A 15,732-nucleotide genomic window follows, 5' to 3' on the forward strand; every position below is an offset into this window, starting at 1 on the left:
TTTCTTTTTTGTATCCTTTATCTCATCTACCGCATCACTTTCCCCTCTCCCGATACAGGGTAGTCAACCAGAGATAATGGCCGGTTAACCTCCCCGTCTTCTCTCTCTCTCTTCTCGTGTACGTTGCTTCGCCCGTGAGGCGAAACTGATTTGTTTAATATACTTCCCTCTTCCACATACTTCCATGAGAAGCGCGCAGTGGACGCTCCATACATTTGGTTTGATCTAAACGTATACCAGCCGATATTCGAAGCGTACAGGTGTTGTCTGTATATGGCGACGACAAAGCGTGCGCGAGGGATCTAGCGTAGGTCACATAATGAAGCACCACACGAATGTGAATGAGATATTCACCCGCCTGCGCTCGCACAAAGAATATAGCTCGGTTGTGTCGCAATGCGCGATACTACGAGTTCGCCGACGGTCGAGAGCCAAGCGAGCGAGCTCTATCAAATGTGCCGCCCTGACGTAACGTGGGGTGGTGGCAAACATGCGCGGCGACTCAATAATGCCGCCCGTACATCATCGCCGCTGATCGCCCTTTATTATTCGCGTTGTTTAAAGGGACCCATTGTCCTGTCCGCGCGCGCGTCCATCGCTACTGCGTCCGAGAACCGCGCCGAGCGATGCTTCGGCCGCGATGCGGCGCCCGTCGCTTGACTCACTCAGCGCGTGGTGATGGCACCGTCGACGCGCGCGCGCTAATTGGATTGCCGCTCACTCGATTAGCGCCCCAAAACGTCGGCTCAAATTAAGTTTGCGCCGCCCCCGCCGCTCCGCGCGGCGCTGTCGACGCAACGCGCGAGATCTCGGCAGCGTGTGCGAGACGCGAGATGGAGCCACGCGGGCGGCACGAGCGAAAGCTTCCGTCGCGTGCACAGCGGAGGGGTCCCGCACCCGTAGAATCGCCGGCGCCGTCAATCACTTGCGTCTGAGAGCTCTTCGCGAACTCTGCCTGAAAAATTATTTGCGTGGACAACTGCCTTCCTGTTTTACGCGTTAGAAGGCGAAACAGTGCGAACGCGCTATAGAAGATGACCCAACTCGGTTTCCAGCAGCAAAGGTATGCTTTTCAGAAAGCGAGAGACCAAGGGAAACGACTTGGCACACGCGTTTGATTGATTGATTCGTGTTTGGTTCGTGAGGTTCAACTTCCCGAAGCAACGCTGGGGCTATGAGAAACGCCGTAGTGGAGGAATAATTTTGGTCACCCGGACCTCTTTAACGAGCATCTCTATGCAAGTGCACGGGCGTATCTAAATGCGGCCGCCGAGGCCGAGGATCGAACCCGCAACCTCGTGCTCAGCGGTATAACATCACCTCCACTGATCCGCCGCGGCAGCTGCCACGGAAGTTGGCGCCTGGGGTAGTGGCAAACGCGAAGCGCTGCCATTTTGTTGATGCTCTCCTACATTTCTCTCTCTTCCGAAATTTCACAGCCCGCGTTTTACTCTTCCTCGACTCAAGCTTACACTGGTTTTACTCTTCCAACGCCACCACATGCTGACAGAGTGGACGAAGCTCATTGCTTAGTTATGCTGCTTTCCAGGGACTTTTTATGTGATCCATATTTTTCCACGTAAGGAGCACCTTGCTGATCTGGGCTGTCTGGGCTCCTTAAAAAATTTACATATGCATGCCAACGCCAAGGAACTTCTTGCGAAATACAAAAAAATGCTTTGTTTTGTTCTCCCTTCTTTCTTTCTTTATTTAAGACAATCTTACAAAATTGTGTTGGAGAGCACTGCTAAAGGCGATCAGTTACCTGACTGGGCCGCGACACCCGGTGCAGCATTAAGGCAAAAGTAGTCTACAAAATCACATTACACATCAACCGCATCAAAAACAACCTCAATAGCATGTATATTCCTCAACAGTTCTTGTGAAAACATTTTGCAGTAGATCATGTATAGCTATGGAATCTCTGTAGATACTTTCCAAAGTATGTACGAAAGCGTCCTGGTACTCCTTGATTACGTAATGCCTCTATGGCTGCTGGTGTCTCTACTGAATCAAACGCCCTTTCGTAATCTATGAAAGCCATATAGAGAGGCTGACTGTAGTCTGCGGATTTCTCCATTACCTCATTGATGACATGGATGCGATCCATTGTAGAGTATCTCTTCCGGAAACCAGCCTGTTACCTTGGTTGACTGAAGTCCAGTGTTGCCCTTATTCTATTGAAGATTATCTTGATTAATATTTTATATAATACTGGAAGTAAGCTAATGGCCCTATAATTTTTCAACTCTTTACGGTTACCATTTTGTGGATTAGTATAATGTTGGCATTCTTCCAGTTTTCCGGGACCCTTGAAGTCGTGAGACATTTCGTATAAAGGGCCACCAGTTTTCCAAGCATTATGTCTTCTCCATCTTTGATTAAATCAAGGTATTCCCTTTTCTCCTGCCGCTTTTCCGCGTTTCATGTCTTGCAAGGCCATTCTAAGGCTTCATCGCTAGTTATAGAAGGAGCCTCTGTAACCTGTTCATTACCACTTCGAATGAAGGTATCGTGGCTGCTTTGGGTATTGTACAGGTCAGTATAGAATTCTTCTGCTGCTTTTACTATATCTTCGATATTGCTGGTGATATTACCCTGCTTATCTTTTAGTGCATACATTTTGGTTTGCCCGACGCCAAGTTTCCTTCTCACTGATTTCATGCTGCGTCCATTTTTTACTGCTTCCTCAGCCTTTCTAACGTTATAATTTCATCATCATCATCATCATCATCATCATCATCATCATCATCAGCCTGGTTACGCCCACTGCAGGGCAAAGGCCTCTCCCATACTTCTCCAACAACCCCGGTCATGTACTAATTGTGGCCATGCCGTCCCTGCAAACTTCTTAATCTCATCCGCCCACCTAACTTTCTGCCGCCCCCTGCTACGCTTCCCTTCCCTTGGGATCCAGTCCGTAACCCTTAATGACCATCGGTTATCTTCCCTCCTCATTACATGTCCTGCCCATGCCCATTTCTTTTTCTTGATTTCAACTAAGATGTCATTAACTCGCGTTGTATTTTCTACTTGTTGATCAGCTTTGACAGTTCCGAAAATTCTATCTGATCTCTTGCGTTGGACAGTTTCATTCTTTGTCGTTTCTTTATTAGGTCCTTTGTTACTTGGGAGAGCTTACCTATTGAGTGCCTTGGTGCCTTATCTCCCACTTCAATTGCTGCTTCTGAAGCCAGCCTAGTCATGGTTTCATTCATTGCCTCTAAGCCATCTTCATCTCTCTGTTCTAAGGCTGCATATTTGTTTGCAAGTGCCAACTTGAATTGGTCTGTTTTTTAGCCTTACTGCGTCTAGGTTGGCCTGTTTCTTCTTGACCAATTTTACTCTTTCTTCCTTCAAATTGAGGTGAATGCTAGCCCTCACTAACCTGTGCACTTTACCCTACCTAACACTTCTACATCCTCCACTATGCTGGAATCGGCAGAAAGTATGAAATCAATTTTTCATTTCTTGTTTCCCTATTAGGGATTTTCCAGGTTCACTTTTTGTTCCAACGTTTCCTGAAGAAGGTGTTCATTATTCTCAACTTATTCCTTTCCACGAATTCTACCGACATCTCTCCTCGAGTGTCCCTAGAATCCACGCCGTAGTTGCCAATTGCTTGTTTACCAGCCTGCTTTGTCCCCACTTTTGCAGTGAAGTCGCCCATGACTACAGTATACTGAGTATGCACTTCTTGCATCGCCAATTCAACATCTTCATAAAACTGTTCTATTTCTTCATCATCGTGACTGGAGGTTGGAGCGTAGGTTTGCACTACATTTATTTTAATTTATTTTAATCTGTACCTCTTATTAGACTTTACTACGACTGCAGCTACCCTCTCATTTATGTTGTAGAACTCGTCAATGTTGCCAGCTATTTCCTTATGGATCATGAATCATATTCCGGACTGCTTCTTACCTCGTAGTCCTTTATAGCAGAGGACGTGGCCATTTGTCAGCACTGTATAATCCTCACCAGTTCTTCTATCCCCACTAAGGGCATTGATATCCCAAACAATGTCTGATAGTTGCTCAAAGAGTCCTGCTAGGCTAGCTTAACTCGAGAGGGTTCGGGTGCTAAACGTTGCAAGGGTCAGTTTCCATTGGCGACCTGTCGGGGTCCAGACATTCTTAGCTCCTTCTGCTGCGTTACAGGTCTGACCACCGCCTTGGTCAGGTGCTCCGAAGCAGCTGGGGACTGAGGGCCATTGGTTAATCGAATGAGTCATTTGGGAGGGAGTGGCCGAATACTGCACTAGGCAGGCCAATTCATGTTCTGGTGGGGAACATATGGCCAATTCAGAAAACACTGTAACGACTTTACTGTGACTTCTAATCGAAATTTTGTTGCCTTTTAATGAATTTTAGCGAAGATTTTAGCGAATAGTGAACTGAATGGCAAGAAATTCTTTAAGGAAAGAACTACGGTCGCTATGGGGTCACTTGGCTTAGTCATAGACCGGGGATTATCTTGGTCAAGACACGTCGCCGCACTGAAGTCAAAGCTGAAGAGTTTTGTTCACGTCCTTCGCGTCGTTGCAGGAACAAGATGGTGCCCCTCGGAGTCATCATTACTCCAATTGTACCAAGCACTATTCGTAGGGTATATACGGTACAGCATTCCGGCGCTCTCAAGCATGGGACTTAGCTGTGTGCGCGCGCTGGAGCTCAAGCATTGCGCACATGTTTAGGCCTCCCATGATGCACGTAATAAAATGCATGGCACGTAATGCACGTAATAAAATGCACGACGTCGAGCACAGTGATCTTTTCTTCCGACTCGCTTTTCTGATGCACGTCAACGAATGTAACAATAGCGGAAGCTCGTGCTTGTCCTATTCGGGTGTACTTGCTCTGCGAGCCTCTTCGAATGTACCTTCGCGTGTTGACCCGACACAGGCACCATCCTCTGTCATCGCTCCCTGCCACCCACCCAGGTTCCAGCTTTTCAAGGACTATATCGCGCCATCAGAGTGTTTTGCCGTCAAGATTTTCTCCCGCCTGTATTCCGAGAATATCCCCGTGGGTTCTGCCTAAACCTGTCGTTACATTGAAGATCCGTGGAATTACTAAAAAGTCATCCGTTGCATCTATTGGCCTCAGGCAACTCACCCTGTTGCACATTTCTGCAAAGTGCGGAGATACTCTACACGTGTATACCGATGGCTCTGTCACACCATATGCCTCCACTGCAGCCTTCGTCATTCAACATATGATCATCGCTCGGCGGTTTAAACTAGACCATAGCTCAACATCAACTGCCGCAGAACTTGTTGCTATCCGGGAGGCACTTCGATTTCTCTCCGAGGAGCCTCCTCACACATAGACGATATTCTGCGATTGCGAGCCAGCTCTTCAAACGATTGACAGTGTCCTCAGACGGGGCCCGTATTATTCCATGGCTATAGAAATTACAGAGCGTCTCGACCACGCAACTAGAGATGGCCATAATGTCATCTTTCAGTGGATACCCTCAAACTGTGGCCTGATCGGGAACGAACAGGCAGACGCTGAAGCGAAAAATGCTTTAGATAATGCTTGTGAAGTACGCATTCCATTCTCACGAACAGACACAAACGCCCTACTTCGTCGCGTAAACCGCAACTCTACGTTAGAACACTGGATCCAACCAGATCGACGACACAAGCGATTACACAAATGGGACCAAGAAATGAAATTTCGTATGCCTCACAAGCTCAAAAAAAGCCACACGAGCATGGTGCACCGAATTCGCCTTGGTGTCGCATTCACCAACCGTTATAGACATATGATAGGTGCCAGTGATACTAGCCCAAACTGTGAATGCTATGAGGTGCCAGAAACACTTGAACATATATTTTGTGTGTGTCCCGCCTACGCGCAAGAACGACAGCAACTTGCCTCTTCCATTGTAAAGATCCATGAGAGACCACTATCGGACGAGTTTCTTTTATGTCCTTGGCCTAATGCAAACAGCGCAGCCCTAGTAACAAGATCCGCTATAGCTTTTCTCCAAGCCACTGGGCTGGACGCACGGCTTTAGAGAGGCCACGACTGTGAATTTGTATATACGCATCTCTTCCTTATACCATCATCATTCCCTCCCCGTCCCTCTTCCCCAGTGTAGAGTAGCAGGCCAGAGCAAGTTATAGCTCAGGCCGATCTCTCTGCCTTTCTGTAAATAAATTTTTCTCTCTCTCTCTTCTACTGAAATATGCTATCTTGGGTTTACAAAGTACTCCGTTCATTTGTAACAAAATGAGACCCCACATAGTGGTTTGAGTTAATGTTTTCTTTTGTGTAACGTTTGATTCATTTGATTCCTTTCGTGTCTTCACCTAGCTTTACACAGGGCATTCGACTATCAAAAATATATTGGTGAGGGCGGAAGCACGCATTGTGCGCCTGTTTATCTCTGCGGCATCCTTTCCTGTGTCCCCTACCTTTTCCTATCTGCAAGTTATTTCTGTTGTCACAATCTTCGCTGATGTAGAATACGAGTAAGACCAAGCGACAGCATGGTGTAGTGACTGCGCGTTTCTCTCCAGCAAATCATGTGTGGCGAGTCTGTCTGCTGTCTGGAGAGACAACTTCAAACCCCAGCAGCGTGTTTTGTTCTTCGTAAGCGAATTTCCTTCGCTATTTAGAGCCCGTGGCTCAAACTTGTAGCACTATACTTCGCTCACTTGGGCAAAGAGCGATACCGAGGAACGCAGTACGCGCTCGCTTTAGGCGCTGGGTTCCAAAAAAACGTGCCTCGTGGCTGGAAACACTATCCTCATTACAGGTCGCGGTGCCCCCTCGAAGCGAGCGGGCGCACGGTAGGAGGACGGAGGGCGTAACCGAATCCTGTGAGCGAGGCACTAACGAGCCGCCCCATTAGCCTAATTGGGCGTCGCTCCTCGTTGTCGGCGCTCGCTGTTGTTTATACGGTTCTGCACACGGAGATGAGAGAAAGAGGGCGAGGGGGTTACGAAGCGCCGTCTACGGAAACGAGCAAGAATAACAACGAAGGAAAAGAAACGAGAGATTTTTAAGTAACTCTGGTGGCTCCTGAATTTTTAAGGGCTCTCGAATCGCGCCGCACGCGGCTATAAACTCCGTTTCGCTAACACGACGCAGTGTTGTGGAAGTTAGAGAGCTGGCGACCAGCCAATTAAAAAAGTCTACAGATGCTGTGCTAATATATAACGCGTGCTGGTGTAGCAGTGGCATCGTCTGCTATACGAACAGTGAGCAGACGATGGCCTATAGGATAGATAGTTGGGCTCGTTGGTATTTCATCATTGTGGAACGGATCGCTGTGAGGACGGAACACAAATAAATATGTGCATACGGGTTCTTCGTCGTCGCAGCGCTTCCCAGACGATGTCATCGTGTCACTGAGTGTGTCACCGTTATACTATAGCATTCCCTCTGCGCGTGATTGTTTCTCGGCGCAGGTGTGGTTCCAGAACCGGCGCGCCAAGTGGCGCAAGACGGAGAAATGCTGGGGAAAGTCGACCATCATGGCCGAGTACGGCCTGTACGGCGCCATGGTTCGCCACTCGCTGCCGCTGCCGGAGTCTATCCTGCGAAGCGCCAAGGAGAGCGGCGACGACGTCTCCTCGTGCGCGCCCTGGCTGCTCGGTACGCAATACCTCTCGGCCGTGTGCTGTACCCTCATCGAATCTCGAATGGCATGCCTTTGCGCACTGCAAACGCCGGAAGCGATTGCAGGAGCCGAAAGTACGCGAAGGTCACCGTGTTTAGGAAATTACGTGTAGTCAGAGCCAATCAAGAACGAGGCAGTGCCAGTAATGCACGCTGGGGCGTCAAAAGTGTCTAGTCGCTGGGCCTTGTGAGATAGTGCAGTGGAATAGCGCTAAACTATAACAGGTTTGTATGCACTAAGTTTTTTTTAAGATTGCCTATGGCAGATAGCACAATTCTAACCCTTGATCTAAATTACTCGATGAGGCGGCCATTACATTACGAAAAATCAAAATGCTCAATTGAATAATTAACGTAATCACATAATTATTTTAATTGATTAAATTACGGCACATATTTCAATCTACGAATTATAGCCGCTGAGTTCGCACGGCGTATCCACTCGGAACGAATTCTCAGGACTGCACCAGTTCCGAGATATTAATTTTCAAGGTGTCCGTCGAAATACATTGGTGTCCCAGTTACTCTTGTGCTTCAATGCATAAAACAGCGGTTTCTTAAAAAATAAATATAACGCCAATGCATTTCGTCAGACACTTCGAAAATTAACATCTCTGAACTGGTACTGTCCAGAGAATTCTTTCCAAGTGGTGTTGCGGCTTAGGGTGGCGTTAGGGCAAGAAATCCATCAAGCCCATCGACTGCTACGTCCGGTTGTAAGAATGGAGGGAAAAAGTTTCATTGACTTAGTTACATGGCTCCAGTTACGGAAGCCCACTCCATTCAGGAACAAGTTAAACGCCCGAGTTCATATCAGGGCCCTCTGTCCTCACTCTCGAAAAGTCTCGGCTTTTAATACCATCATCTTCCCCAGGCGAGTCGACTAAGGAATCTCAAGACTGTCCAGCAGCAAATCACAATCGTTGAATCCGTTGCGATACCACGCCCGTGCTAGCAACACTTCTCGGTAACCCCACCTCCGAAGCCCGATGGTATGGAATATGCGGTAGGAAGGCAACCTGCAAATCCAAGGTGGCCGTCGTTGTTTGGTAGCATTGGATGGAGTCTTCCTTTGATCCTTAGTTCAGGCTGTCAGGTAATGTTGGGGCTGGTGGCCTTTAGTGGACCCGTCTAGAGTAGGTGTCCACGCTGCGTTGGCGTCTGGATAGGCGCTGATGGGTGGGCGGGTGTTTGTCTTGTGGCAAAAGTCAAATTAGCCCCTTTGTGGTGTTGAGACGCAACAGTGGATACGCCGCGCGAACTCAGCGGCTATAATTCGTAGATTGAAATATGAGGCGTGAAGTAATTAATTAAAGCGTCAATTAGTGCAATTGTGTTAATTATTCAATTTAACATTTTGACTTCTCGTAGAAGTAATGGCCACCTCGGCGAGTAATTTAGACCAAGGGTTAGAATTGTGCTATCTGCCATAGGCAGTCTTTAAAACATTTGGTGCAGCTAAAAAAAAGAAATAAAAACCTATATATTACTGAGCTAGATGCGTGGTCGCACAAGTTCAGTCGCAGTCACCTCAAATGTCTGTAGTCGTATGAAGCCATTATTAAGGCTAGTCTGGAAGAACGGGATGGCCAAACCTAGCTCCATAGTGCTGGATAGGAACAGAGTGTCCGTTGACAGCGAGTAGTAGAGCACTCGGCGATATTTTTTCTACTATTGCCTCGAGAATGCGCATTGTACACTTACGGTAAAGTCGTTTTGTCACATCTAAGCCAGCAAGTAGTAGTAGTATAGATGTAGTAGTAGTATTAAGCTTTAATACAGCGTTGAGAGGTAAAGGATCTGGCGGAGAAAGCGGTTTGAAAACATCGGTTTCTCAGCGTGACAGCAATTCCTTGTAATCTAGCTTTCCCGCAGTATTAGTTATAATGTGGTGAAAAAACTTAGAAAAAAGAACAGAATCGTCTCAGTAAGAATCAGGCGGCAAGTTATTTTTTCTTCTTTTTGTAAGACAAGACTGTACCGCCATTGTGAGCATCAGTTAAAGATGTGTCGTCTATTGCGGGACAGTGATATTTGTCGATGCTGTCTGCTTACCTTTATGGAGTTGCAATGTACGGGAAAGGGAGAATGCAACGGGTAAGACGAGGATGCACTGAAGAGGCGAGGGACACTAGACGTACTGTGGTGTCTTCATCGTCTCTTTACTGTATACTCGCTCTGTACACTTCATTGTTTTACATGCTTCTGCACCAACGAATCCAATAATCAGCATTGTTGCGGCAGAGGTTCTTTTTTCTCGGCATTTTGGCTAGTGTCTGTGCATGTGCAAGAGCCATGGAATTTACTCGTATGTGCGTGAGCAAGTGCAGGCGCAATTTACACGATGCTTCACTTAAGTTGAAATACATAATGTTTAATAACTAGTCTTTTTAGGTGAACAAGCTAACAAGTATATCTGTATTTAAAAAAATAATTTCCGGCTTTCTTTGGCGCACGGGAAAGAAAGTACGACGTAAAAATAACTTCGCGGAGATAATGAACTATGTCGGATATTTCGGAACATTCTCCACGACCTTTAAAATACATCTTCAGCTATAAAATTACATCATGAATTTGTGTACCGTAACACACCGCGTACAATACGAACCGAATTCTACGAGGGGCAATTATCGGACCGTGAAATAGAGAGCGAGAAATGAAACTTATCATTGTATAACACGACTAAAGACACTTACGTTCTTGTTTTGCTTCTTTGGTAAATGGAGACGACAAAATGCTTCAAGCGATGAAAGTTTTATTATTAGTGTATAATGCGAACTTAACCGCCAAATTTCTAAGAAATACGTCGCATTATGTATGGGCTATTGCGCTAGGTCGTCTTGACGAATAGAAAATTAAATCCACTAAGATAGCTGGCTAGCTAATAGCTAATTTAACGCACTAACATAGATAGATAGATAGATAGATTAGATAGATAGATAGATAGATAGATAGATAGATAGATAGATAGATAGATAGATAGATAGATAGATAGATAGATAGATAGATAGATAGATAGATAGATAGATAGATAGATAGATAGATAGATAGATAGATAGATAGATAGATAGATAGATAGATAGATAGATAGATAGATAGATAGATAGATAGATAGATAGATAGATAGATAGATAGATAGATAGATAGATAGATAGATAGATAGATAGATAGATAGATAGATAGATAGATAGATAGATAGATAGATAGATAGATAGATAGATAGATAGATAGATAGATAGATAGATAGATAGATAGATAGATAGATAGATAGATAGATAGATAGATAGATCACGTTACCCTGGCGCACACACGTAGCAGCGGCGCTGACGGAGCCCAGCCTCGTGCTGCCGCCTCGTTGACGCAGGCATGCACCGCAAGTCTCTCGAAGCGGCCGAGAAGCTCAAGGGACAGGATTGTGGCGGCAGCGACAGCACGGCCCCGTCCTCGCCTCCTCCTCCTTCGTCCGCGCCGTCGTCCAAGGCGCTGACGGGCGCGGGCACTGGCGGCCACGGAAGGACTGGCCGGGACACGGCCAGTCCGCAGGCACTGTCGTCGACACCGCCGTCGTCGGCGCCTTCATCCCCGCCCGCCGCTGCTCCTCCGACGTCAACGACGGCGCCGAGACCGAGCCCTCCTCCGGGGACGCCATCTGCCCTCTCGCCGGCAGGTGTGTGCGTATACTCATTGAGCGGACGTTCGAAGGCACACGCACATTTACTGTGCAGCAGCAGCAGTACACAAGAGATCGCGGGCTCGCTGAAAAAGGAAAAAAAAAAAACTGAATTTATTCCTAATTCAGACGCTAGCAGAAGAAAAATTTATATGACTTATCACCCTGCACGACCATATGAGAACACATATGAAACATACACGTTCCCATACGATATGGTTGGATATGTGGCATATGTGTCATGAGATTTTCTTATTGGGAACGCAGAAGCTCAAAATTGACAAGTGCGCAGGAAAGTTCGTAATGCCAAATCTGGACTGCAGTCGTCATACTTATATTGCATTCATAAGCGGAGAAGATAATCGAGTTTATCGCCGAATGCTTGGTTCGTATAAATAATTTTGATCAGAGGAGTGACCACTGTTGATTTAGCAGTGACCTGTGGTGAAAAAGTCATCTTCTGTGAAACTTCATTCTCGTAACACTATTTTCAAGTTGCAAGGAACATATTCATTGCTGTGTTTTCTGATTTTAGTATTAATTTATCGCTTGGTTTCGTTATGTAATTTATGCGCGGCCACTTGACTGCGGGCTACATAATATATGTCCTCTTCAGCCTTCTGGCTTCTTTGTTCAACATGCACGTCAGCATGTATATTGTTGTTAACCTTACTTAAATGCCCACAAGTGTTGTGCCAAACCAAAAGGGGTTGGGAGAATTAGCGGAGCTGGCATTTTTTCAGGCATTTGACTGCGTTTTGGCCAGCATTGTCAACAATTGAACTCGCTATTCTTTAGCGCCAAGGAATCTTGGATATACCACTCGGGAAATACCTGTTTGTAGATCCCACTATAGTATCATCTATCGTGGACGATGGAAATGCGAACGAGTTACGCCTATCTAAAACGCGTTCATTTCTGCTATCTCTTTTACCTGTAAGATCAAGACTGGTTTCAGCTTGCAGGCTTAGTGCGGGGTCTACGCGATCTTTGGCGACCGGAGAAGTAACGGTGAAAGATGGCGCTCGTCCGTGACTGTGCATTCGCGTCGCGCTGAAACTGCCGCGATTAGCGTGCTTATCTTCTGAGAGCTTAAGAGTGTCTCTCTCCGACGGTGGTGCCTCCCTCTCGCCGTTGTCGCAGGCTCGGCGACAGCGTCCGGAGGCGCCGTGAGCCAGGACCTGCGGACGCACAGCATCGCGGCGCTGCGGCTGCGGGCGCGCGAGCACAGCGCCCGGCTGCAGCACTCCATCGACGCCCTGTTCGCGTGACCGCGCTCACCTGTCCCACCCGGGGGAGGAGCGCGTCGCCTCACCTGGCGCCATGAGTCAGTCGGTCAGGGCGCCGATTGAATTAGCGCCACGGACCACGACCGACCGACCGAAACCCCGCTCTGAGAAGGAGAGGAGGGAGAGATCTCACAGAGACAATGGCGGTGAGAGAGAGGCTCCGCGGAGGCGACAGAGATCTCTCCCCCGGACATCGGAAGCGAGAGTGCGCAGAGAGAACGCTCTCGTCCTCGCGACCGACAGCGAGAGAAAAGCGGCCTCGTGGATTCACCGGACACCTCCCTCTCACTCGCGACATGGAGAGAGAGTAAAAATGGAGACAAGCGCTCTCCTGCACCCCGATGACGATCTGGTAGCGGCCGCACGCTGATTGGATTAGGCGCCGCCGCAGAGCGGTCCGTGTGGCCAGCCGCACTCACCCCCGGCGCGACGACGACGGCGACGAAGACGGCGGCGGGTGTGGGGGGTTGCCGCCAACGCGGCAAGGCAGGCTGCAGTCCATCCGCGGCGCCCCCCCCCCCCCCCCCCCCAAATCGCGTTAGGCCTAACGATGACGGACGACCCTGGGCTTGGCTGCCGCGCGCGCGAGAGGGTCCATCCGACAGCGGTTGCGCTTCACTTGGCCGGGACTAGTGGCCCGCTGCTTTTGTTTCTGAAGCGAGACCCGCTCCAAGCGCACCCTGTGCAGTGTAGTATGAACCATTCGCCCACGCCTGATAGTATATACAAACGCAGGCGGCGACAGTACGCGACTGTTCCTTTGTCGCACACCGTCGATACGTTTGTGTTATCCCGTCTATTTTGCGACATATTTAATCTCGGTATTGTGAGCCTTGCTGTTGGCATCCCGTCTGTTCCTTTTACACCGCACGACGGTGCTACCCGCTAATATATTTCTGTTCCGGAGAGAAAATTGAGCGCCTCTACGCTATCGCTATTGCGCGAACCGCTGTGCCGCCGCATATAAGGGCGCGTTGCGAAGCATCGCCGCGTAAACGGCAAACTGACTTCTCGGGGTGCCCCGAGCGCGTAGGCGAGGTCCCCCGCAGGGCGCTGCCGGCCAACTGGCACAGCCGCTGACGGGACGTCCCAAGGGAAGGCCGGCGGACGGCGGCTCGCACCATTAGCCACCGCGCCGAAGACGAGCGCGGGCTTTCAATTAGCGAGAAACGTTGTTTTCACTCGGCGAAGGCGAACGCTGATGGATGGACCGGCGCGGATCATGAACTCCAGGGAGATGGGCGGACTAGATGGTCACCGATACGTCATAATACTACGTTGCTACACGTATACAGCGCGCAGAGAGACGACGAGTAAGGAAGAACGTGGCTGGACTATTATCAGAGCTACGTAGGATTCTCTCTCTCTCTCTTTTTTTTTTTTTGAAAAGTCAAAATACATTGTACGCTTCGATCACAGGAAGACACGTAAAGCGTGACTTTCGTGTCGGACGTGTCGACGCAGAGAAAGAGCTTCTACATGCATGTAGGTATACACACCAGTGGGCGTGAATCCACAACAGGTGTTGGTGAACTAGCGCTCGGCTGTGTGCGTTGTGATCGTACAGGACCGCTTAGCATTCTCGGTGTAAACAAGGAAAGAAATCTAGATAGCCATGTCAGTTCTCCACAGCAGCGCAGTCTGTAGACATGTTTTCTTTGGCACGTCAAACCAGTTCGATCAGTTAAGTCCGAATGAACAATGCGTAAAGAGACCAGCGCTTACGACTTTTATCTTCATGTTATCTATCGGGCGCTGTAAGCCCTTCAGTATACTGTAAACTCATTTACACCCTTAAGTGTGCATAAGAGCGTAAAGCGGACTATGACTCACACCCTTGAGGTTATGAGGGCGTGATTTATAGACGGATCTACACCCTTGTAAATTAGTTTACAGTGTATGAGGTATCTGTTGTTCCAGCCTGTACGACGTTGCGTCAATCGTATAGCAAAGCGCGCCGAGAACAAAGCTGAAGAAAAAGCAAGGATCGTTAGATTGACGTGGAATGTAACCGCGGTTGTCAGAAAGTGCGGAGAAAAACTGTTCAGGTGTTTTCGGACGCATACTTGCACCCCACGAAAGAACACGTTTCCGGAACCCTCCCCCCCCCCCCCCCCCGCCCCCGCCGTGTACATCACACATGTCACGTTCTGTAAGAGAGAAAGCAACACAAGTTGCATAATCTTCATGCGCTGCGTTCTGAACTGAACTTCTCGACAGGACCCCTCCCCGGCATATACGCATATATACACTCCCAAATAATGCTTGCAGTTGTATCTAAATATCCGTGGTAAGGGTGGGCGTCGGTCTGCCATAATAATGATCAGTGTAATAACGAAGTTTGCATTCCATGACTCCCCCCCTTCCCTGTCCCAAAAGAATAATAATAATAATGTTAGATAATGTAAAGGCATTCAATCCACCTCCGTGTGCCGAGAAGCCTGTGTACCAGAACGCCTGTGAACATGGAACGAATGCTTGCGCGAGACCCGCGCATACCACGGACCATGCAGCATAGCCAAAATCACTGACATTCTCGTTCGTACGCAGTTTATGACAGTCCGCCCGCCCCTTCTTTTGGTGCGAACTACGTTTCGAGCAGGGGTCGAGAAAGCAAAACACGAGGAAGGTGTATACACACCGACAATAACATTGACAGTTTTTGCAAATCCTCTTTTTCCGGGCGACGCTTGTAGTGTTCGTTTCGTGGTTTGCACACAGAAAAATTGTTAAATCTGGGGCATAAATGACGGCTTAGTTTATCCATACACAGTGAGAGTGATAAATGGAAGGCGGGACCACAACCCGCTCATTCCCACTGCAAACTCGTGCTTCCTGCGCGGGCGAGCATCCTTGAAAGTCGCAGTCAAATGGGTCTGTTCGAGCAAAGCCGCTTGCACAGGTTTCGCGGTATGTTACACGACGATCGAGACGCGAGGCGTGGTACGTCTATGTGGAGAGCGCACCAAAGTTCACAGGAGCTCACCTTGAGGTCACCAAGTCGGTCGTGGTCCCCGAACAAGCTTAATAAAACAATGTAAAATAAAAACACCTTCGACATGTGTTGCAGTCTGCGTGGACTGCCTTTTGAACAGAGATAGTCCTTTCTGTACTACAGCGGACGACTTTCCATTTC

At 48.3% G+C, this 15,732-nt stretch overlaps 1 protein-coding gene across 1 annotated transcript in view; it reads left to right on the plus strand.

The window, feature by feature from the left end:
* LOC142563603 (uncharacterized) overlaps positions 1-13,117 on the plus strand; it is an 85,095-nt gene extending 71,978 nt beyond the window's left edge. Inside the window, exons 4-6 of the mRNA XM_075674181.1 lie at positions 7,427-7,613; positions 11,002-11,304; positions 12,451-13,117. Of these exons, the coding sequence (XP_075530296.1) occupies positions 7,427-7,613; positions 11,002-11,304; positions 12,451-12,578 (618 nt within the window). The 3' untranslated portion in view covers positions 12,579-13,117. The remainder of the gene's footprint in view (positions 1-7,426; positions 7,614-11,001; positions 11,305-12,450) is intronic.
* Positions 13,118-15,732: the final 2,615 nt, after the last annotated feature.

Source organism: Dermacentor variabilis, chromosome 11, assembly GCF_050947875.1.
Source record: "Dermacentor variabilis isolate Ectoservices chromosome 11, ASM5094787v1, whole genome shotgun sequence".
Classification (NCBI taxonomy): domain Eukaryota; kingdom Metazoa; phylum Arthropoda; class Arachnida; order Ixodida; family Ixodidae; genus Dermacentor; species Dermacentor variabilis.